Below are 26788 nucleotides of genomic sequence, written 5' to 3'. Positions count from 1 at the left end.
GTGCACTTCGGTTGTTGAGTGCACAAAATGCTACTTGTAGATAACGATACGACGCACATAACCAGGCCTACTTAGGAGTCTGTGTGCTCTCCAATCATCCGTATATATTGTAGTACCTGGCTGAAGCCAGTGTTACTGTACTTTTATTATCCAGTTCGCAGTAATTGTCATAATTTGCCTCAGTTATCAATTATATATGCGGTTTTAATTACGAACTGACATCAGCTATAATGCGAGAAATTTAATTAGCCAAATGGATGAAAGGCTTTCGTGCCCAAATCCGAGATCTATTATCTTATACCTGATTGATTCGTCCACAAATTATAGTCTCGCCGTTTTATTTGTTATAGTCGCTGAATTATCACGTTTTGTACAAAATTCCTTGTGAATCCATCGTACGTTAGCATTGAGCACTGAAGTTGGCACCGTAACCTTGAGATCCTTCAAACGTCTCTGATTGACTCGTCCATAAATTAGAGTCTCGCCTGTCAATAAATCATCTGAGACTTCATTATTCTTTCATTTCTTCACCGATCATTCTCTGTTCTCGTTCTCTTTTCTTTGATCTTCATTAACCTTCTTCCTCCAGACATTTCACTTTCGATTGACGATACATACTACTTATATCTATCGATATCAGTAATACACATCACTATACCACAATACTAAAAAGATTGCTATGACAAAATATAATTCATTGATTGATTGATTGATTGATTGATTGATCAATAATTTAGAAAGTTCTTTTGACTGGGTATATCATGACAATATATATACATATATTTATGTACGTAATCGTAACTAATGTATTTGGCCTAAATCAATTTATTTGTGATATGTGCTTGTTATGTTCTTGTTTTGTTTTCTTTCTTTCTTTCTTTCTTTCTTTCGTTTTTTCTCCTTTCAATATTGTTAATCAATGTTGTTAAGTGTTTTTGTTTTTCCTTCCTAAATTTCATTTGGATAGAATGCGTCATATCTATCGAATGATTGAAACCGATCGTATAGGTAAAGCAACATTATTGAAAAATATACAGTATGCAATAAACGTTATGGAAAATGCTTATATAACAGAGAAACGGTAAGTTCTATACATATACATAAATAATATAATGAAACCTCTTGATATCATGGATATTATCTGTTATGATATGATCTTCTAATAATTGGTCAGTTATACTTAATTGTTATTGAACACTATGAAATTATATCTATTGATTTAGTCGTTATGTAATAATCAGTAGTTTGCTATTTATACTAATTAAAGTTTGACTAAGTGAATTGAGACCAAGGGAGACAATACTAGTGAAACAATATAGGATGAACTTAATTACCATTACAGTATTTTGTTTATTCTTCAGATAAATTTATTGTATCGACTATTAGCTGAGTGATATTTTGGATTGAAGTGGTTCAGTGATAAACTTAAACATTTGTATAGTTGAGATCATGAGTTAATTGAAGCTAGACTACCATAGGGAACCTGGAAGCACTAAAAGGCCGTTTCATCCTATTTTGGAACTCGTCAGAAGTGCGCACCCACGATCCTACCTCGCGAGATTCAAACACAGGACCTATCAATCTCTAGACCACTGAGCCGGTATCCGACGTTGTTCATGTCTAAATTCAACTAATTCACGAAATGGAGCTGAATACTCCCATAATAGGACAAAACAACCATCCAGTGCTTCCAGGCTCTCTATGGTGGTCTAGCTTCAATTGACTCATGATCTCAACTATTAAAATTACTATGATATCTACAAGACCCCATTCTGATAAAATAGGAATAACTCTGAAATATCTACCTTACATATGGTGTATATTAGATAACAAACATTATAGTCATATGTTACAAGGTTTTAAGTTGTTATTTAATGTTAAGATATCACTGAACCATGCTCTAGAATACAATGGTAATAAACACTGCTTTGAGAGTTTTTCAAACAAGCTGAAGAAGTCCCCTGATTAGTATATATATATATATCCTGAGTTCGGATCCCGCGAGGCGAAGTCGTGGATGCGCACTGCCGAGGAGTTCCACAATAGGACAAAACGACTATCCAGTGCTTCCAGGTTTTCTATGGTGGTCTAGCTTCAATTGACTCATAATCTCAACTATTGAAATATACATAATCATTTGTCTTTCCAAGACATTAACATAATGATAATTACATTGTTAGCTTAAAAATTACATCTCAAAACTCACTTGTAGCTAGTATTAAGAAGGAACAATTGTAACTGTATTAACACATCATGGTAACAAAGTGGTGACCAAGTTAAGTAGGTCGACAGGACAAAAAAGATATTGAACTATTGTTCCAAAAGTTTTGCAGAAACTTCCTATTTGATTTTTGCTAAAATCACTAATATATGGAATCAGTTAAGGGATGTTTAAAAATGTCTCATTGAGGCATCAATCATCATCATCATCATCATGAAAACGTTTTTTTGTTAACTTATTCTTATCCATTAATGCAGAGTAATTAAAAATTAAGCACAAATGATTCATTCTCAATATCATATGTTTATTGATTTCATTTGGACTATTTTCGTTGCTGCATTCAATAGACGACTAAGTTTTTGATCTCGGATTGCATCTTCAATGATGTTGACTTGAATACTGAGAAAATGAGTAAACAAATGACTTTCCAGTTGTTGTTTTTTTGTATCTGTGTTGGTTGTTCATTTTCGAATTAGATTTCAATAGCCTTTGGATACAAACAATTCACATAAATGCTTACTTACTTACGCTTGCTACTCCCAATGGAGCATAGGTCACGGACCAGCATTCTCCAACCCACTCTTTCTTCGGCCTTCTTTTCTAATTCTATACAATTGTTGTTCATTCTTCTCATATCTGTCTCTATCTCTCGGCGTAATGTGTTCTATGGTTTTCATCTCCTTTGGTCTTGAGGATTCCAAGTGAGGGCTTGCCTTGTAACGTAGTTGGGTGGTTTCCTCAATGTGTATCCTATCCACTTCCAGCGGATACAAACAATACTTACGTAAAATTTCGAATTGCGTAACTTTTGAAAAAAAATGCTTTTTTTGTTTACAGACGTATTCGTGAAGAAGAAGAAGATTTGTCAGAAGCTGCAACAGAATATGTACCAGATGAAGTACGTAATTGGCTTGCTTCAACATTTACACGTACTGTACAAAGTGTTGGGATTGGTGAACAAAAGCCTAGATTTCGTAGTGTTGCCAATGCAATTAGAGCTGGAATATTTGTTGAAAGGTAAATTTAAGTAGTTTTTGTTTTTGAGTGTTTACATCTTTCTAAACGTTATACTCTGAACTTCAGTTTTTGGCAAAGACAATTCGATAATGGAATTTATGTAATAATGAACTTCATGACTGAATAATAGGATACTTTTGTTTGAGAGTATTTTAAAAGTAACATTGTAAACTATGATTCTAAGTGACAGTTATTTATCTATTTGAACACATAAATATTGGTACAAAGAGTCACCAAATATATATGCAACACGTCAATCATTCGATTTGTGTAGGATCCATTATACTACCTGGTGTCTAAACCGAAGCAGTTCGTTTCCTAGGGGGCCACACCGCGAACCTTCGACCCAAAGGTCTGAACTATAAGGCAGTGGAGCAACATTAGGCGATGCAGTCACATGGTAGCCGGTGACCAACGTTTGTTTCATACACCTTTTGTTTCCTTCAGGATCCTGGAGCCCATATGCACCATTGGTTTGGAATCAGGGTTTTCCAACTCCCCCTAGGTGAATCCTCCATATCCACCAACGCAGCTAAAGCACTGGACATTCACTTTTTGTTCTTTCAGTTTCGTAAACAACATCTGTGGTGCGAAAACGTAGTGAGTAGGACTTTTCTGGCAGTGGTTGCATGCACGTGGCCATATGAGAGCGTTTGGAGAGGGATAGCTGACTCTCCCTACTCTCGACCGTACCAGGGCATTTGGGGGAAAGTAACAAAAAGTATAAATCATTGTACGAGACTTGGTTTTTATGGAACTAAAGCTCATGGTAAACATTTTCTGACACTTCAAATAATCCATATTAAGTATATCACATATATACGTTGAAAACATCATCCGTTTTCAATAAACTTCGTTTGTTGGTTTGATTTAGTTGCTTGAAAAAAATACTTTACGGTTTTTTTCCGTTGTTTTTTTTACCGATAGAAACATGTAGTGTATTCGTACTATGCACTAAGTACTATGCAGATAATTTAATGTAGTCGGTAGACACCTCTGTACTCAATCTGCAGGTTGGCTGATGATCATCAACAGGGAATGTTAGAAAGATTGATGTGACTGATTACTTTGAGAGAACCTGAATTTTAAGGAATTAATATTGCAATCATAGACTTGATCACTAAGTCAATTGAGTTTCAAATGATCTACGCTAGGACTGAAATGGTTGCACAAATCTGTCACTGGTTAAAATGGATATATAACTTGGATCATTAAAATTACTCACTACAATATTACGGAAAACATAGAAGGAATTAAGTTTTTAGAATTTTATCATCCAGAAAACGATTTAAACTCAATAAATGATAATGCAAAGTAAGTTAGACATTAACAGTGTTGGATATCGGCTCACTAGTCTAGAAGTTAGGTGGGGCTCCCCAGCAGTGCCCATCCACAACAACGCACACGAGACTCAAGCCCAGGACCTTCGGTCTCGCGCGCGAACGCTTAAAATCTAGACCACTTAGTTGGCATTTAACGGTGTTAATGTCTAACTTCAATTAACCCATGACCTTGTGCAACCCTTCATCCATTGTCTGAGGTGGATAACTTTCCCATACCCGATACGGGTGTGGATGGATTTCCCGGAGTTCTAGCGAAAAGCCGTAACTAATGGGGTCCAATCCGTGTCAGGTGGAGACCGTTATCTACTTCAGACAATGAACGAAGGGTTGCACAAGATCATGCATCGATTGAAGTTGAACGTTAACACCGTTGAATGCCAACTAAGTGGTCTTGAGGTTAAGCGTTCGCGCGCGAGACCGAAGGTCTTGGGTTCGGTTGCAGAGTTCGAAATTGTTGATGCGCACTGCTGACGAGTCGCATACTAGGACAAGACGATCATCCAGTGCTTTCATGTTTTCCATGGTGGTCTAGCTTGGATCGACTTATGAATTCGACTATTAAAAAACTTTAATTATTTGTATTATTTTTCTGTTCATTCAGAATTTATCGTCGTATGTCAAGTTGTTCCAACCTTATTGTTCCACCAAATGTACTTCTATTTCTTAAAGTAAGTTGCTTATTATTTTGTAAAGTGATCATTAATTGAATAATCTTCTTGCATACAATTATCCTGAGAATTATATAATAACAATGAGCATCTTTGCTACAGATGATAAAACCGAAAATACTTTTCATTTCATCGATAGGCCAAAACGTTTCTGTATAGTTTCTTACTATATAGAATCAAATGTAAACTACTAATTACTAAAATACCAGATTTATCATTTATTCTATATAGTTATCACATAATGTCGGATAAACAACACTTCCAAGTCGGGTATATCATACATACTAATAGTGAAGTGTTAGCTGAATTGTGAGGTAATAACTCACTAACGACAATGGTGGATGTGTCGCTCAATTTCGTGGATTAGTTGAGGTTAGACATTAACACCGTTGGATGCCGGCTCAGTGGTCTAGTTAGTTAGGCGCCTGCTCAATCGCATGACTCACGGCTTTTCTATTCATAAGCTAAGCTGCCAAAAAATGTTTTCTATTTTTATATTTGTTTCAACTACTTCACTATATCTATCAATCAAGTGTATTTACACTCCTACTGTACAGAACTGATACTACTACAGTCATCATCAAAAAGGTATAAGTATTGATAAACAGTTGTATACGTAAGACGCTCAATGTTCATTGGACGGAAACCATCAGCAATAGCTTACTGTAGAAGAGAACAATCCGGTTTCCATCTGAAAAGGAAATTAGGAAAAGATGTTGGAAGTGGATAGGACACACATTGAGGAAATCATCAAACTACATCACAAGGCAAGCACCAACATGGAATCGTGAAGGGAATCGGAGAAGAGGAAGGTCAAATAAAACATTGCACCGGGAATCGTAAGCAGAAATGAAAAGGATGAATAGCAACTAGAAAAAATCAAAAAGGATTGTCCAGGACAGAGTTGGACGGAGAGTGTTTGTGGGTGGCCTGTGCTCCTCCATTAGGTATAACAGGCGTAAGTAAGTATTGAAGAAGTGAGAGGCGATTACTACAGAATCCATGCATTAAAGTTAATAAAAGAAAAAGATATCATATGTGTTAAATCATCAATGTTTGAAAGCTTTTCAATGCATACTTTTCAATTATTATCATCCAGTGAAACAAATATGAAAAGAGAAAAAAGGGACATGAAGAATTTAGAAGATTAGAATTTAGGAGAACACAAAGAGTGGATGCATTTGATTCATTGTAAACGATTTTGAGCCATGTTATTCAAGATCTCTAACCATTGGTTGCTATCGTCTCGCGAATCCCAACCAGTTAGTCTACACCTACCAACATGGCTCAGTTCACTTGTCAGTGACTTCATAGATTTGTTCCATGTCTAGTTCTGGTCGCCCCTTGCTTTCTTCCCACCTACTCCTACACCGTAAAACATCGCACGTCGGGCAGTCGGTAATTGGGCATACGTACCACGTGTCCCAGCCATCACAACTGGTGAAGTTTCACTACTTCATCAATTGACTTACCATCCTTACCTAGGACCCATTTCCTAACAGCTGCATTACTTACTCGACGGTCCCAGGATATACGACCAACGTACCGAAGACATCTATGATCGATAGGTCATATATTAACTGGAAGGCCACTAAACAAATGCTTGGTTTCAGTTTGGATATCTTCAACATTTTAAGTATATCGCAATAGGTTACAGTCCTATTAGATAGTCAATTGCATTTGATACTTCGTCAGAAATCGAAGTAATATTAGCAACCAATATAACTCTATTTGTACATATCAAACTACCAATAAACATCTTATGTATTTATTATTTTATTTGAACACATAAATATTGGTACAAGAGGGCACCAAATATACATGCGCCACACAAAACATGTGTCGGAAATGGGATTTGAACCCACTCCCACATCATGGAATGTAAACTTAGTTGTATCTAGTTGACAATAATCTGTTCAGAAATAAAAAAAACGATTAACTATAACCTATTGAATGATTGAATTCACATAGTGCAACATGGAGAACATTATAAGACATTGAAAACTTTGTCAGATTATAGCTAAGCAGAGACATTAAAGATGTTGTTATGTACTGTTAGATACTTATGATCATTTACATAATCAAATATTTCTTTTCCTTTTTCATTTATTATAGACTGGTTTAGATACATGGAATTTTGATGTATTTGGATTGAATGAAGCAAGCGAAAATCATGCATTGAAATTTGTTGCTTTTGAATTATTACATAAATATAATCTTATTAATAAGTTCCAAGTAAGTTGGATTGATTTAAAGATAAAGATTAGTAACTTAGTAACTTAAAGGGAACATCAGACTTATCTGACTACAGTTGTGAATGATGTAATTTGAGGGAATCTTTTTGTAGCTCTATATCTGATTCCAGTTTGATCATTTCTGATTGTTATCAAGGTATACAAACCGGAATATATATATATCCTGACTATTCTCGTATATAGTTATCGACTTAATCCGCGTTAGTGAATAACAGAATTAAAATAAGTTAATTGAGAGAATAGATTTTGAATACGTATATTTTGTACAATCATTGGTGTGGACAAGATGATCAAAAGAAAGAAGTAAAATGAAATGATGCGCGGTTGAGAAGGCATTTGAACCAACTCCATTTAATCAAGCTTTAATCAATCCACGCACAACCAGGGTTGATAAGTGAATAATCAATAAGGTCAAAACGTGACTCAAGAAGAAGAATGGATAAATTGGTCTATTTAGGAGGTGGAATTAGGTATATGGGCTTAATATAGCAACCGACTGTACAATCTCACAAACATGAGTTTCAATAAGTTTCCGTTTCTTACTTCTTGATTGATCCTGACGATAAGTATTGAGTGACCATTAGTTAGATGTTAATATTACAGGAATCGATATCTTAATAATATACATACTTTTCGCTGAATATTGCCAACAATCATAATGTCTTTGTTTTGGCTTTTTTTGAAACTTGTACGAAGAAAGGTTGTAAACTTCATTAAGGCACTGGAATAGGTTATGAGATTAACAGACATAATGATGATGATAGAAACAGATGTTCAAACGGGCCGCTATCATGAATAATTAATCTTGACATTCGTCATAATTTATCAGAGATTTCGGCGAGACCATAGTTTATGGACGAACCAATCAGCTATAAGATAATGAGTCACGAATTTTGGCGCGAAGTTCATGGATTCATTTGGCTAAATAGAGTTTTGGCATTATAGCCAATGTCAGTTCGTGATGAAAACCCTAAATGAAATTCCTTACCTTAACCATCAATTATAAATCATTATTCTAATTCCTCACACTGGTTTATAACCCCCCATTTGATCCTAGTTAGTAGGTAGTGTAGAACACCAGCGTAGGTGATCTATGTCGAACGATTGGAGGCCTATTATAATTAGACGGAAATGGTGTGACGAACCAGCTAATGTCTAAGTCACACCTTGTGTTCAGCACCTTATATGCATTTCCCCATCGACGTATCAAGGTACTATAGATGTTTAGAAAACTGTACAGCACATTGGACATTATTACACAAATATATTGGTTGAAGTAGATACCAGCGAAAGTAAGACCACCATCGCATGGGCCAGTTCATGGCGTATGATTAAGTGATGCGCATCGGTCGTCCATGACCCTGACAAGGATCAATTTATGATTCAATATTCAGTGACCCAACTGCCAAGTCATTTGGCTAGGGCTTAGTGACATTTCACTGACCTTACAGTACATACTCTCAAGGTCATCCTGGTGTCATTCAAAGGTCATTCATAAATTAGAGTCTCACTTATTTATCTTGTAACTAGTAGAAGCTATTCAATAAGATCTTTGTTTTTTTAATATAATTCTATTTCAGATAAATAGTACTGCATTAGAAAGTTTATTAATTCAACTTGAAACAGGTTATAGTAAATACAGTAATCCTTATCATAATTTGGTTCATGCAGCTGATGTAATGCAAACATGTCATATGATCATTTTTATGAATGATCTTAGGGTAAGTGTTTGTTTTATGTTGAAAGAAAAAGAAAAGATAAAAGTTGTTTGATTTTTAGTAGAATACTTTTTTTTGTCATAATTTAAATCATGAATTAATCTCTAGCTAATTTTGATGGAGTTTTGTTCTCTAAGCTGGATGGTTTGATCGTGGAGTGTTCGTTGTTCTTCTGGACGATATCATCAGTCCAAACTTCAGGTAGAAGTGAAGTGTTCGGATTTCTCCACATAGGACTCACAGCTTGTCCAGTTGACCTCGATCTTGATTGGTTATTGTTGACCTTTAAATTCCTTATTTTGATTATATCCACAGTTGTCCATATGCATTGATATAAGCGAGGATACGTCATGGTGTTTGATTGCTAATTGATGTTCGTGCAGGTGAAGATGAAGGGGTCGTCCACTTTGTACGTTGTAGTGTTTTTCGTGGTTGGAACAATTTATTTTTGTAGATGATGTTCGGCATTTCTTTTCATTTCGTCCATCGGTATGCATAGGATTGATTAAAGTGATTTTGCTGGTTTGTGTGCTACACCTATCCTAAATGGCTTCAATAATCTCGTTGTAGTTCCTGACACCTTTTATATATGGCAGGATGATCCGTTTGTTGGTTTTTGTACTTGATTTTGTTTCTGCTGATGCCCTGAGTTGATATTTTTTGATAAAGCTGATTGCGTAGCCGTTCTTGTTGTTCTTCAAACTGTCATTTACGTCCTGGATTCTCCTGCTAGCCACTATTTTCGAACTTTAACTAGTCAGAAAATGAATTTTAAACTTCATTAAAGAAAGAAACTTAGTTAATTATTATCATCAACTCATTTCCAAGTATCGAATTGAGAAAAAGCATTATTCTATTCAAATCATTTCTTTATTTTGTTTTATTCTCGAGGTTGAAGTTAGACATAAACACCATTGGCAACCGGCTCACTAGTCTAGAGGTTAAGCGTTTAATTTAATTAAAAAAACTATATTTTCTTTGTAACTATGCCAACGTCATTTAAAGTTATCCGGTTTTATCTCACTTCTATAGACAAAGAGTTATCAATGAAGAAAAACGACACAAATGTATAATATCAGAAGTGGTTTTATGGATACTATAGCGATTTTAATAATTGAAATCATGAGTCAATTGAAGCTAGACCATTATGGAAAACCTGGAAGCACTGGACGGTTGTTTTGTCCTATTGTGAATCTCCCCAGGCCGATTTTGTGGATTAGTTGAAGTAAGACATTAATACTGTTGGATGTCGGCTCACTAGTCTAGAGATTAAGTGTTCGTGCGCGAGACTGACAGGTCTTGTGTTCGAATGTCTCGGGAGGCGGGATCGCGAATGCGCACTGCTGAGGAGTCCCATACTAGGACAAAACGGCCGTTCAGTGCTTCCAGGTTTTCCATGGTAGTCTAGCTTCAATTGACTCATGATTTCAACTACTGAAATTTGTAAAAACCTCCACAAAACCCCTGCTGATAATAATAATCTGTTCACTGGTAACTGACTTCAACAGGCATTTCCTGGAGTCCTAGTAAGAAGCCGTTACCAGTGAAGTTCAACCAGGTATGTTGTGAGATATCAACTCACTCTAAGACAATGATGTACAGTAGCGCAGCTTCGTGGATTGGTTGAAGTTAGACATTAACAACGTTAAATGCCGACCAGCTCAGTGGTCTAATGGTTAAGCACTCGCGCGTGAAACTGATTGGTCCTGGGTTCGAATGTCTCAGGAGGTGTGATCATGGATGCACACTGCTGAGTAGTCCCATATCAGAACAAAATAGCTATCCAGTGCTTTCAGCTTATCCATGATGGTTTAACTTTCATTGACTTATGAATTCAATCATTAAAACAAAACAAAACAAATTATATTTTCGAATCCAATAGTTATATTGACGAGGACAAAAAAAGAAGAACGAAACAGTATATCAATCAATAATTGTTATTTTTAACAGTCCACTCCTTAAAAAAATTTAAAAAAAATAAATGGGATCTATTTCCCTTTATTTATTTATTTATTACCTTAGATATAAAAAAATGTTTATTTATTTGTTTATAAAAAAGGACCACACCCATTTTTATTGTTAAAATGACAAATTGAAATAGTGAAAATTTATTGAATATTGAATCATTTTTCGAAAAACGAAAACAAAAAAAAAGAAAAATGATGAAAAAGGCGTATTTCATTTATCGTCATCATCATCATCATTAACATCAATACCTTCATAATGATTGTCGACTTTAACATCATCAGCATCATTATCATTGTTGTTGTGGTTGTTGTTAGAACATTTAAACAACATGAAGTATTATCATTCATTACTGATATATTATGATGGGATAATAAACAAAATGCACATTACGTTCTGTAAAGTTTTGTTACTCTTCAGATTGAACATGAAAACAATATATAAGTATAGCAAATATCCATCTATCTATCTATCTATCTATCTATCTATCTATCTATCTATCTATCTATCTATCTATCTATCTATCTATCTATCTATCTATCTATCTATCTATCTATCTATCTATCTATCTATCTATCTATCTATCTATCTATCTATCTATCTATCTATCTATCTATCTATCTATCTATCTATCTATCTATCTATCTATCTATCTATCTATCTATCTATCTATCTATCTATCTATCTATCTATCTATCTATCTATCTATCTATCTATCTATCTATCTATCTATCTATCTATCTATCTATCTATCTATCTATCTATCTATCTATCTATCTATCTATCTATCTATCTATCTATCTATCTATCTATCTATCTATCTATCTATCTATCTATCTATCTATCTATCTATCTATCTATCTATCTATTACCTAGTTTGACAGTTTCACTTTTAGCCAATGACCTATTTCTATTCATGACTGACTTGAAAAATTTTTATACCTATTCCGACCGACAATTAATTACTGACTAGTGCGATGTTCATCTGGTTTTTCACGGTTACATTTAGTCAGTTACCTCAAGTCTGAACATTCACTTGGTTAACATGTAACAACTAACACAAAACCAAAGTCCAAAGTTTTCAGTTGATCCTTTTTCAAAGCATAGTTCTTATTATGTTAAGCGGGTTAGATTGCTGATCATATTACAACTTAATAATTATTCATGAATAGTTTACTTCAAAAGTTTCCAGTGTTATCTATGAAGTAATGGAAAATTATTTCCAGTTATTTTACTTCTATTTTAATAAACATGTGGCTAATAGTGTTTCTAAGCAATCGTCTTTGAACCAATCAATGCTAAATTAAAAGTTCACTTTAATTTGAATAACCTGGTAGCATCACTAGGCCCCATACGAACGTATCGATTCATATTTAAGTACATTTAATTTTTGTTCCCGATACACAAGTTCTTCTTAAAAAAAATTTTCATAATTAAGAGAAAAGTTTCAAAAGAGAATTATCAACATGTCTCTGTAATCTTGTGCGAACTGATGCTTCCTGTGGGATGCGATCCGGTATTACCCAGCTTCACGGTCAGGAACGTTACCACTGAGCTATTTGGGCGACGACTGACCTCCTATAGGACTGAGATGTACTTACAATTGATTGGTCAATGGGTGGTGATCAATGTCATGTATGTGCAGATCGAATCCTAGCGGCCATATTGCAACTTGGTTGATAGGATTCGATCTGCACTAAGATGAACTTGACATACATGACACTGATCACCACCCAGTGATCGATCAATTGTAAATATTTTTAATTATTGTTAAATTACAAGTAGGGATAGATAATAGTTAGCAGGAGGAAACTAGGATGCTGTTTTGTTCTATTTATGACTTGTCAGCTGGATTTAGCTAAATCCAAGAGTTGATATCAAGTGAACAACTCCAGTCTTTAACATCATTGGGAAGATTTAAGTGATTAATACAAATGAATCTTATACAATTAATTCGAAAAGAAATCGTTATTTCTTGTTAGAATTTATAGAACGACAATGCTAGAATTATCATTAATTTACTCCTAATATAGATTGGATAACTAATGAACTAGTGGATGTTCTGAAAAATTACTTAATTAATTACTTCAGTTATCCCTCATGGAGAAGAATAGGCCACCCACTAGCATTCTCCATCCAACTGTGTCTTCAACAATCCTCTCCAGTTGCCACTGATCCTTTTCATATCTGCTTTCGATTCCCAACGCAATGTGTTCTTCTACCTTCCTCTTTTTCGTTCCCCTTCAGCATATCAACTAAGCACTTGCGTCGTGATGCAATTTGATGATTTCTTAAGTGTTATTATTATTTTATTATTTATTTTAACACATAGATATTGGTACAAAGAGGCATCGAATACATATGCACCACACAAATCTCATTCGATATGTGTGAGGGCTGTGATACTAGCCGGGTGCCCAAACCGAAGCAGGTGGTTTTCTTAGGGGGCCACACCCCGAGCCTTTGACCTAAAAGTCTAACCCACAATGCAGTAGAGCATGGTAAGGAGATGCAGTCCCATGGAAGCCGGTAACCGAAAATTGCTTCCTACGCCATTTGTTCCCACAGGATACTGGAGCCCATGTGCACCACTGATTTGGTTTGGGATCCTGTTAAAGCGCCGGACATTCGCTTGTAGTCCTCTCATTTTCGTAAACACCCCCGCCACGAGAAGACAATGAGTAGAACTTCCCTAACAGAGGCTATATACGCGTGGCCATGTGAGAGCATTTCGAGAGGGGGAACGGACTGTCCTCACTCTCAACCGTACCAAAATCTTTTCCTAATATTTCCTCTTCAACTGGAAGTTGGTTTATTCTCTCTCTCTCTCTCTATCACATTAGGCTATTACTTATGGTATGCAATTATGTCATTAAAAAGGAAGTTTGTTACACTAAAACTATTTTGGATAATTAAACAATGTAGTGTAAATTACTAATATTTTAACTTTCTTTTGTCTATCTATTCCAATTTGTATTTTTAACCCAGCAGAATTGGTTAAATGATTTGGATGTATTTGCTGTATTATTCGCTGCAGTAATACATGATTATGAACATACTGGTACAACTAATAATTTCCATATAGCCACACGGTAAGTTATTATATGAATACATATTTTAAAGTGAGAATAACCAAATGGATTCGAACACATCATTACCGGGTTGATTCTCTTAACAAATTTATATATATAGTAGTTAGCTGATATGTAACTGCGTAGAGTAGGCAATGAGTTACAGTGGATTCGATTAAATCCTTATTAGGCCAGGTAAAAAGAATGATTAGCTCTATCTTGACATATGGTGATATGATAGATAAGATCAAACTATTTCGGGTGATTTATCGTATACATTGATCATTTCATAGTGCGGTTCGATCCTATCTCCTACATACAATTAAAGCTATAGGGATCCGAACTTTAGTTTAGATATTCAGCAGGAATTTACGACACCACTGTCCCTTGTTTGTTTGGAGAATGAATTGATGAACTATTTTACTATTTTTTGTCGTCCTCTTTCTTCCATTTACATTCTTCTCTATTTAGTCATTTACACACTTCTCATTATACAATTTTATTAATGTTTTGTGATTGTTATTTTAAAGTCTATTTATCGCATATATCGAATTGTTGACTAGAACGCTTGTTATTTTATCATTCTTACCACTACTATTAGTACACTCAGCTTCTTTTCATGTCTTATGTGTAGTTATGTAATCTATTTGATTGTGATCCATTATTACATAAATGGTCTTATTTGGTTTAATATTGATGATGATGATCTAATTGGATTCGTTTATATTGTACTGAACGAGAACACAAAAGTGGAACCACCAAATCTCTTAGTAAAATCTGAGAATCATACAGTAAATACTTCATTTAACAAAATGTCAATGAATTGTCTCAAACTTGATTATTCTTTCATTTCTAAAACAATCATTCTCTGTTCTCATTCTCTTTTCTTTGATCTTCATTAACCTTATGCCTTCAGACATTTCACCTTCGATTAATGATACATACTACTTATATCTAACAGTATCAGTAGCACACACAACAATACTACATATTCTGATATCTTCGTTAACATCTATGATTATATACATGAACTTATAAAGAAATCTATTAAGAAAAGCCTGAATAACTTTAAGGTTTAAACATACCTTTATTGATTGGTTTGAGAAACATTCCAATCAATGATTTCAGAAAGTTTTACTGTTGGCATTTATTTTATGATTGTGATATATTGGTCATTTTAAATAGTCACATATAATTTTGGTTGTCCATACATGTTGATCAGATCAATTAATGATAATCATCATTCTGCAACCAGTTTGAGTATATAAAACCTTTCAATTAAAAAAACCCTTCTGATATTGATCAACATATGCTCACTAGTGACTGGCTTCAAGATGTATAGCCTGGAGTTCTGGTGAGAAGTAGTGACCAGTGGAGTTCAACTGGGTCAGTTGTGAGATAGTAACTCACTGAAGACATTGGTGCGTGTGTCGCTCAATTTTGTGGATTAGTTGAGGTTAGACATTAACACCTTTGGATGCCGGCTCAGTGGTCTAGTAGTTAAACACTCGCTAGCGCGCGAGACTGATAGGTCCTGGGTACGATTCCCACAGGGTAGGGTCGTGGATGTACACTTCTGAGGAGTCCTACAATAGGAAGAAATGGTCGTCCAGTGCCTCCATGTGGTGCCTCTATGGTGGCCCAGCTTCAATAGACTTATGATCTCATCTATTGAAATTTTATGTTTCGTTTATTAGTAATTCTTTTTCAAGTTCTTAATTGTAAGTGTTAGTTACCGTAAGTTTAGTACTACCTAGAACTCATAGAACTACAGACAAATATGTTCAAGGATTAATTTATCTGATGAAATCTATTATTAACAAGCATGTATACCACCTAGTCTCTAATTATTTATGATTACTTTGTAAACAAGTTTATAGTGTAACTCTTAAATGACATGATGTTATGGTAAAGGGCGTTTGATTTTGCGTGGTAGAAAATAAGTGGCTTGAGTAACTATCCTTATTAACCCTAGCGTTTCCAAATGTATATAACCTTTTCTCTATAAACTCAAGTACTACAAAGCTATATACTCCTTCCTCCTCCTCTTCCTCTTCTTCCTCCTCCCCCCTCTCTCTCTCACCAACATCATTCAGCTTAACAGTTAGGCCTTCACATTTCTAATCTTCTGTTGTTTTCTTTTATTTCTTCTTTTAGTTCTGAATTAGCTTTAGTTTATAATGATCGTGGAGTATTAGAAAATCATCATGTTAGTGCAGTTTTTCGTTTAATGCAAGAAGAAGAATTTTCAATACTGACTGGACTAGAAGCTGATCAATACAAGTAAGTTGAATAATTTTCTTTATAAGTAGTTTTGTAATTTATTTTAAACTATTTCAGTGATACAATTTCTAAATGATAAGTAAGTATTATCCTTAGTGGTCTAGAGGTTAAGTCGTTCGCGTGCGAGACTGATAGGTCCTGAGTTCGAATCTCGCTAGACGGAATCGTGAATGTGCACTATTGGGGAGTCCTACAATAGGACAAAACGGTTATCCAGTGCTTCCAGGTTTCTCATGGTGGTCTAGCTTCGATTAACTCATGATCTCGACTATTAAATTATTATCCATAAGACTAAAATATGTATTTATGTCGAATAATGACACTGATGTGGTGGGTACTAATATTATCGACATAAATAGTATATAGCGCTCATCAGGAATAGAATACCTGGCAGCAGAAGGTTGAGAAGTTCGAAGAGGAATGAACGGGAACAAAAATTAATTGATATGAAAATGCAGGAACAATGAAGTCTAAAACAATAGACGAACATTTTGCAACTGAAGTAATGGAGTATGGTTTTTTTATTTTACCAAGTAACTCTTTCTACGGACTTTATACAATTTACCAAAAGTAGCAAAAAGTATGTTTAATACTTCGTTATTAATTCATGATTAGTACTTAGGATGTAACCATCCTGTCATCAAAAATCTGCTTATCCATTCATTACCTTACAAGGATCATATAACGAAACTTTTCGGGAAGTACCACTTACATATTATGATCTTTATAGGATCGCTGATTATAGAGATCACTTACTGGATTATAAAACATTGGAAAATTGAAAGTTGAATCTGAAACCTAAAAGCTACTTTCAAAGCTTACAATCCATTATGTGACATACTGAAAGACGTTTATGCTATTGATTTGTCGATGAAATCGAGACTTATTCTTTATATATAGTATTTTTCCTGTCAGTATCAATGTACTCAAATTGACGTTTAATACAATTATCTATATTAGTCATTGCAAATAGATCTTCTCTTAATGATCTGTGATGAAACTGTAAGTATAGGAAACTGACAGAATATGAGTGTACCGTTTTGATTCTGGTAATCATTCTGAAATAATGAATAAGGTATCATAATCAAAAACACGGAGAACATCAACCCAATCACACTTGAGGGCGAAACTCTGTAAGATGTGGAATCTTCACGTATCTGGGAAGCATTATCGATGAACAAGGAGTATCAGATACAGACGTGAAGTCGAAGATTAGCAAAGAAAGGGCTGCATTCCTACAGTTGAAGAACATATGGAATTCAAAACAACTGCCAAAAATATCAAAGTCAGAATCTTCAATACGAACGTCAACACAGTTCTACTATACGGAGTTGAAACGTGAAGAACTACTACAACTATCATTAATAAGGTACAAGTCTCTATAAATAGCTGTCTACTCAAGATACTCAACACCCATTAGCCGGATACTATCAGCAACAGCTCATTGTGTGAGTGAACAAACCAGCTTTTAGCTGAAGAGAAAATTAGGAAAAGACTCTGGAAGTGGATGGGACATACATTACGGAATCACCAGGCAAACCCTAACTTGGAATCCTCAAGGGAAACGAAGAAGAAGAAGGCCAAAGAACACATTACGTCGGTAAATAGAAGCAGATATGAAAAGGATGAATAACAACTGGAAAGAGCTGGAAATGATTGCCCACGACATGGTTGGATGGAGAGTGATGTTGGGAGACCTATGCTCCTCCACAAGGGGTAACACGCGTCAGTAAGTAAATATCATAATCAACCACTAGGAATATTGTCTGACATCACATATTAACTTACAAAAAATATAAATCAGAATCATGATAGGGAAATAGTACTATCAGTAAGTTAATGTATTTGTGTAATGACTGTGATGACCATTTATTCAGTCATTTTGTTATTATATTCAGACTGACAGATCATTTTCTAATTTCTTTAATTTGTTAGAGAATTCCGTCAACTTGTAATTGATATGGTTTTATGCACGGATATGTCATTACACTTCCAACAAATTAAAAATATGAAAACTATGATTTCAATGCCAGAAAGGTATGTCATATTATCCAGTACTAGTTAACATATGTTATTTTTTAACTACTTATGACATTTTAAGTAGTATAACTATTATAAAACATTTTTTGAAACCAACGAGACAGTATAATGTCACCAGTTATAAACTTACCTACATTTTCAATCTTATTTTTAATGCACCAGCTGACTAAGAATTACATTCTATAAAATATGAAACTACCATATACATCTCAGAACTGTAAATTCTCTACACAAGAAGGTCATTAGAATATTACACAGCTTTTGAGACTGCTTTAGCCTATAAAACTAACAGTTCATAAGTTTACAAACATATGTACCTTCCATATTTATCTAAGGTATACTTAGTCAGGTGATCGGAGAATAAATGTAAACGAACCTGAAAGAAAGAGTATACTTAAAGTTATAAATATGGATAATCTAATTCTGTTAAAAGCGAATGTCCTTAATGTCAAATCAATTGGTCAGTACTTCTTCAAATGTACAAAATAGGGCACTTGAATTTGTCATGTTTCATTCATTATTATAAACTTTTCTAATCATTATTGAAATGTATACTGTTATTCATTCTATTGAGATTTCGGATCAACATCTTGATCTTTATTATGAAGTCTAAACAAATAAAGAACCATGAGAGATCATGGTAAGCATAATATATCACTAATGCAAAATACGGTCGTTGATACTTTCAATTTCAGCTAATGAGAGATATAATGTAACATGAACCAGTATCATAGATTCATGAATGCCTCATCATCGTTATTGCTTACTATAAAATTTATAGTTGTAAGAGTTCTTCTCAAAGCTATCCGTTAGTGCCCAGATGAATATTATTAAAACATGTAGTTTTGTTGTGATTTGCTTTTTAATGGTCCTCCATTTACTGAAGGCTAGTAGTGAATACTGTCTATGAACCTCCACACTCTTTGTGGGGAGGGTGTAGAGGTTATAAAGTTTTTTAAGTTTAAATCATGAAGTGATCTTAGTTATACCATCACTGAAAACCAGCAAAAACTAAATAGCTATTTGACAAGAGAATTCTCAGTGTCAGTGTTTACTCATGACTCCATTACAAGAGATGGAAGATCGGTGTTTCACAGCAAGAGAGTCTCACGAGAGACCGAAGGTTCTATGTTCGATCCCCTAGTGGTGAGGTCGTTGACACACACACACACATACTGCTGAGTAGTTGCATACTAGGACGAAACCATTGTACAATGCTCCTCTGTTTTCAGGGATTGTCTAATTAAGATGAGTCAGTGATATAAATTATGGGACCTAAAAACGGTTATGCCTATTTATTATAAATAAAAACATTCGGAACTACATATTATCATTATAAATGACATCCCAATGAATGCACTAATTATTCTTCTCTTTCTGTATCTCTTCTTACCAACTTAGTGTTGATAAAACAAAAGCATTATCTCTCATTGTTCATTGTGCGGATATTTCACATCCAGCAAAAGAATGGTCTTTACACGAACAATGGTCTGATATACTGTGTGAAGAATTCTTTAGACAAGTTAGTTAAACTGAAGTCGTTTTATTATTATTATTATTATTATTCATTGTAATATCTTATTTTAATTAGCTGCGTATATGGTGATATCAAGTGTTGTTAGAGCTACAAGTACAGTTGTCATTGCTCTTTTCCTCATACTATGAAAGAGTCCATCTTCATAAGGTACATATAAAGGAAACATGAAAATATGACCTCACCATCCAAGAGACAGCTAATTATAGGTGATTGTACACAGGACTTTCGTGAGTAGTCTCTGATATGTGTTAGTTCCATAGTACCTTTAGTGACGATAATCCATGGCAAAAAGTAGAGTGTGTTTTTTAGGACTGACGTCGGCTAATCTTTTGTCCGAAATCTGCATTTCTATAGATACTGGTTGTTTGAGAGACATACCTTACTGCTGTCATACTTCAGTATGATAAACAATCCTACTTTGCCCTCATCTCTTTAGTTGATGCCTTTAATCTTACTGTTTTCTTACTTCTCTTTCCGTAATATTTAGACCTAAAGCAATATGTCTTAACCAATATAACACGATTGTGTCATTACAATAAAACAACTCTTACCACCAAATCAAGGCAGAAGCTGTTTCTGAGAATCTGATAAGAACTTTTACTATTTTCCATAACTGAAGAAACTGAACTGTTTTGTGTAATTCAACATTTAAAAAAATGGATTTTACTGAACTAATCACAAGATTCATTTAGTATATACTACTTCCTCTGATAAGACTATAATTTATGGACGACCTTTGAGCGACGCTAGAGTGACCTTGAAAGTATTCACCTACTAACTAGGACCAAATGACGATTATAAACCAGTGTGAGGAATTAGATTTCAGGGTTTTCATCACGAACTGACATTAGCTATAATGCCAAAACTTTATTTAACCAAATGAATGAGTGAATTTCACGCCCAAATCCGAGACCTGTTTTCGTATATCTGATTGGTTCGTCCATTAATTATAGTCTCACTCTTCTTCTTAAAAGGAATAATATATTTGAGTGGTCTATTGATTATATCACCTTTTTGATGGCGTTTTTTTGTTCTCTGAGCTAGATGGTTTAGTCATGTACCCATTCAGATCAGAGGACAAAACTTCATCAAAATCATCCACTTAAGCTACAAATCTTCTCCACCATCTCATTATATCACCTCATTTCATAATATTGCATAAATCTAGAATCAAAACTCAATTTAAATTATAGCTAAGTAATAAACAAGCAAAGCTGATAATTATAGGAGTCTTTAAGAAACCATTAGGAAATTATATATAATCTATAAATTAGAATAATTAGTAATCGGTTCTTTAAGATAGATGATTTGAATGAGAAACTTTCTTGTGATTAATTTACTCTCCCTATATGTCTGTTGATAGAAAATTAATCTGAATTACTTCATTCTTTCATGATCACTACTAAACATATTTAGCTTTCATTTTAAAATCTATTATTATATTAGATCATCATGGAAAACCTGAAAGCACTAAATGGTTGTTTCATCGTAGTATGGGTTCGAGTCCCATGTACAGGATTGTGGATGAGCACTGCTGGGGAGTTGCATACTACGACAGGATGGCTTTCCAGTGGTTTACCTTGAATTGACTCATGAATTCAATTATTAAATGACTACAATCTCCACATAACCCTCTTTCTCATAATAATCATATGCTCACCAGTGAATGGCTTCCATATGAATTTCGTGGAATTCTAATAAGAAGCCGTGACTAGTGAAGTTCAACTGTGTATGTTATGAGGCAGTTACTCACTGAAGAAAATGGTGGGCGGTCGCTCATTATCGTGAATTGGTTAAAGTTAGACATTAACACCGTTTTATGCTGGCTCAGTAGTCTAGAGGTTAAATGTTCGTGCGCGATGCTGAAGGTCCTGGATTCGAATATCGCGTGTAAGATGGTGGATGTACACTGCTGATGAGTCCCACACTAGGACTAAACGGCCGTTCAGTGCTTCCATGTTTTTCATGGGGGGTTAGCTTAAATCGACTCATGAACTCAACTATTAAATTACTACAATCTCCGCATAACCCTTATTCTGACCATTATTACACATTAAACAGAATATGAAGTTAATCACTAGCTACTTCTCTCTCTATCTATCTATCTATATATATATATATATAATCACGTATTCTTTTAAAACTTTGTTTTCACTCAAAGGGTGATCGGGAACGCGAATTAAACCTTCCAATATCACCACTATGTGATCGTAATACAGTTGTTGTACCACAATCACAAATTGGTAAGTTGTTTCCATATAAACATAAGTAATTCTATGATAAATCAAATAATCTATTGAATACCTTCATTTACCTTATTATTATTACCATTATTATTATTATTATTATTATTATTATTATTATTAGTTTCCGCTAATCTAAGTGTAAATTTCATAGATTTAAAGACAAAAATATTCTCAGAAGGGGTTTTGTGGAGATTTCAGTAATTTCAATGTTTGAAATCATGGGTCAATTGAAGCTAGACCACCATGGAAAACCTGCAAGCAATGGACGGCCGTTTCGTTCTAGTATGGGACTCCTCCGTGGCAGCGCGTACTCAGGACCCCGCCTCGTGTGATTTGAACACGGGACCTGTCGGTCTCGTCCGTGAGTGCTTTGCCATTAGACCATTGAGCCGGCGTCAAACGGTGTTAATGTCTAACTTCAAATCTCAGGGGGGCGGGATCGTGGATGCGCACTGCTGAGGAGTCCAATACTAGGACGAAACAGCCGTCCAGTGCTTCCAGGTTTTCCATGGTGATCTAGCTTCATTCGACTCATGAGTTCAACTATTGAAATTACAGAAATATTCATTTATATAGAATCAATTAGGTGAAGGAGTGAGTTGCTTTCTACATACCTCACCCATATGACAACGCTCTATGTCTAAATTTAAATAACCTGTCTACACATAATATTTCCTTGAAGTTCCAACTGTTCAGTGAGATTATACAACTGAAATAAATCAAGAACAAAAGAACTACTTCTGGTTCTTTTTAAGCGAACTTCCCAAATACAGCTGATTATTGATAAGTCTTGTAAATTGAACGCTATATTCGTTTCCTAAGCTATTCTGTAACCCCTAAGCTAAAACTACACAGCGGCCTGAACATGAGAGAAAAGATGAAAAATATGCGAGAAGTACTTTACTCCAAAGGTTCATTTCATTACAGAAAATATAAGGTTTTTATAATATTTTAAATGCACTTGGGTTGCTCAAAGATTCTGGAATGCTACTAAACATAGTAGCAGTATAGCAATCAGTCAAACAGAACCTCTACATATGACGTTTCACTTCCTTGATGTTTCTGGCTAAAACTTCAAGTGAACGCTGATTGGATGAAATAGTTCTTAGTGTTTCCTGATCATTGCTTGTCTTTCGGATCACCCCAACAACTATCATTCAGCTAACTAGTAACTTTATAGAAGGTATCTTTATCGAATGTTAAAAAGTGTTCAAGCTTAATAAGAAAGACTACTTTATTATGATTAGATTGGAACAATATAATATATGTGTTAAAGTATTCGGAATACTGATTCTTTCTGATCTCATTTAAAAATTGGTTCCAGTCTCGTTTGTTCAAAGCAAACTTTCCACTAAATAATCCCATAAATAAGGTATAAATTAATTAGGACTTCTTACGTGTATTTTATTCATATTTGTATATTCTGAATGTAGTGAATGAGAATACAAATGGGGACAATCGAATGTATTCAAGAACAAAATTACAGAATCTCTTAGTCAAATTTGAGAACCGTACAGTAAATACTTCAATCGTTTCAGACTTCATTGGGCATTTGTTACCACACTAAACATTCACTATTCTCGTTCTCTTTTCTTTGATTTTCTTAACCTCCTACCTCCAAACATTTCACTATCGATTAATCATACAGACTACTTATATCTGTCGAAATCAGTAGAAAACACCATATCAAGATCACTATTTCATAACTGTGTTTTGCCAACAATTTTTTGTGTACAAAACTGATGACGGTTAAGTAGAATTGATTAGGTGGTTTTGTAAAGAAACCAACAAGAACGATGGATTACTTGTAGGAGAAAATACTTTGATTTTAAGATAAGAAAACCGATCACGAACTTCTCACATCTGTGAAACATATAGAAATGTTGTATTCATTTAAGTTGTATTGTTGTGTCAGTCAAGATAGTTGATTTAACAATTGTAAAGATCATTCTCATCATCTACCAAGATTCACATTGTTTCCATGATTATATGTATTTGACTTTTATTTAAGTAATATATATATTGTTTTTAAAATATTGTTCTATTAGGTTTTATTGATTTCATTGTTGAACCAAGTTTCCAAGTTCTTGGTGATATGATTGAACGTATTGTTAATCCACCACAAACTGAAGGAGTTCTACCAACAGATCCAACAAGTCCTAAGCCTAAATCACCTGATCAAGAAACTAGTAAGTTTTGTTTCAATTCTATTCAATAAATTGCTTATATTAATAAAGACTTCAGAAGAATATGATGTAAGATCAGTGTATGGTATGATTTAGCTATATTTTTTCTATAATTCACAAGTTGTCAACCTATTACTAAATGACCAATAAATAAATGGATAAACAAAGATGAGTGGTGGCTGGCAATCGAATCCAGACCGCACGTTTCGTCCTATTTCGGACTCTTCAGTTAAATGTGCCTGTAAATAATACCAAGTGACTTTAACTAAATGGATATGTTGTAGTGAATTAAAATGCACAATATCAGGTTTATTATGTTTCATGTGACATCAGATTGATTTTCGTTTGAAAAAAATATAGTGAAACTTGAGGAGATGATGTTGTCACAAAGTGACCATTGTTCACTTCTTATGAGACATTCTACTTTTACAACTTAAAGAGTCTTCTAGGTCTTTTTGAACGGAACCCTAGTAAACATAGTAGAGCAGGATAGGTATTCATCCAATCAGAAATGTAACATATGATTCTTCACTTTCTAGATGTTTCTGAGAAAGTTCTATTCAGTGCTGTTTGAATATTCTGGATCTCTGCAACAATAAAATACCAATAACAACTGCAGATGCGATCAAATATTATCATATACGTAAGACGTTCGTAGATTAAGGTTTCAAATAAATACAGTAGACAATGAAAACTTCAACTTTGACTAAGTGAATAACCGACCTCCTTCAAAGTGTGTTTCGTTTATAATTTCCCACTTACGGTTTGACCTTGGGTGACCTGTAAGTACTGATAAGTGGTCTGTTTAGATTCTTCTACTTTATCATTACCATTAAGTAATTGTGGTTTAGCTTCAGTTATAGTTTTTTTCTTTCTTAGAGATATTCTATTTGATTGAAGTACCAACTCATTTGTATTTAACCTATAAGACTGGTCAAAGTCTTGATATTGGAAGATAATCAGAAAATCGGAATTTAGAAATCAACAAAAAGTATTGTAGTATGCTTAGTTAAATTGTTTTTCATTGTTTATAGTGTCTTCAATGTAGACATTCCGATGACATTTATAAGGCGATTGTAGAAAACAGTGAAATCCCTGAAAAGTGTTAACGTTTGAATAGTTTTTTTTATATTTTAATGATACTTTGCTTATTATTAATCCCATTTATTTTGAATATAAACTATTTATAGTTGGTGAACAAATAGTTCCACGTCCATGGGTTGATCATTTCAAAGAAAATAAAGAATCATGGTCAAAGAGACTTCCACCAAAAACTTAAGAAAATAGAAAACGAAGAAGAAGCAAATTCAGATGTAAAACTATTAATACTAACATTAACTTTATTCTTGCTATCATTCCAAAAAAGAACAACTTAGATAAAATACTTTCTTTAAGTCATTTACCATTGAGAAAACTACTACTATTACTACTACTATTATTACTACTACTACTACTACTACTACTACTACTACTACTTCTACTAATACTACTACTACTACTCATACTACTACTACTACTACTACCACTACTACCACTACCATTACTAATACTACTACCACCACCACCACTACTACTACTATACTACTAACAAGTGATAAATATATATGCTAACTTTTTACATACATCATATATTTCTCTGTGTTCGTTGAAACGATCAAAATGAAACGAATTTTCTTGTTGATAAGTTAAAACAACAGAAAGAACTTTTAAATAGATTTAAGAATATACTTAGACAGATTTAAATGTCTTTTTTTTCTTCTTTGATGATTTCTTTTAATCAGTTTTATGAAATTTAATTGGATGTAACATATGAATAGTTTGCCAAATAATATAATGAACAGCAATTCTTTCTGTACAAGATGTTATTATAGAAAGTATGAACAATCGGAGGGATGACAATGAAGTTCTAGTCAAAGAATTGTACTTGGCTCATAAATTTACTAACCAGTTTCTATCCGCTCTAATTAAGATATATACCATATCTATGTTTCACACAAACATGAAATACTAATTGGACTGGACCAAAAGATGATTGATAAGTACTAGATTATCGTATAGTTGCAGCTGCATCACTAGTGTTTATTCTTAGTCATGTTGAGGGAGAATCGATAAAGTATCTTAGGTAGGATTAGATTGTAGTGACCTACTTTTATCAAGAGAACGCGATTGGTGTAATGGAAACAATCATTATTATAACCAATTGTACCAGCGATTGTTTTACCGTACTTGTTTGTTTAA

At 34.1% G+C, this 26788-nt stretch overlaps 1 protein-coding gene across 2 annotated transcripts in view; it reads left to right on the top strand.

The window, feature by feature from the left end:
• PDE1C_1 (Calcium/calmodulin-dependent 3',5'-cyclic nucleotide phosphodiesterase 1C) overlaps nt 1-26288 on the top strand; it is a 36446-nt gene extending 10158 nt beyond the window's left edge. The window contains exons 4-15 of one of the 2 annotated variants that reach the window (XM_035731281.2): nt 968-1081; nt 3059-3238; nt 5183-5249; nt 7365-7484; nt 9085-9225; nt 14179-14279; nt 16416-16541; nt 18477-18578; nt 19983-20103; nt 22280-22361; nt 24413-24553; nt 25741-26288. In XM_035731281.2, coding sequence (XP_035588137.1) covers nt 968-1081; nt 3059-3238; nt 5183-5249; nt 7365-7484; nt 9085-9225; nt 14179-14279; nt 16416-16541; nt 18477-18578; nt 19983-20103; nt 22280-22361; nt 24413-24553; nt 25741-25829 — 1384 coding nt within the window. In that variant the 3' untranslated portion in view covers nt 25830-26288. Of the gene's footprint in view, nt 1-967; nt 1082-3058; nt 3239-5182; nt 5250-7364; nt 7485-9084; nt 9226-14175; nt 14280-16415; nt 16542-18476; nt 18579-19982; nt 20104-22279; nt 22362-24412; nt 24554-25740 lie in introns of both variants that reach the window. The other variant, XM_051218015.1, reaches the window with a different exon arrangement.
• The last annotated feature ends 500 nt before the right edge of the window (nt 26289-26788 follow it).

This window comes from Schistosoma haematobium, chromosome 7, assembly GCF_000699445.3.
Source record: "Schistosoma haematobium chromosome 7, whole genome shotgun sequence".
Lineage (NCBI taxonomy): Eukaryota > Metazoa > Platyhelminthes > Trematoda > Strigeidida > Schistosomatidae > Schistosoma > Schistosoma haematobium.
This window is presented reverse-complemented; position numbering and strand designations above follow the sequence as displayed.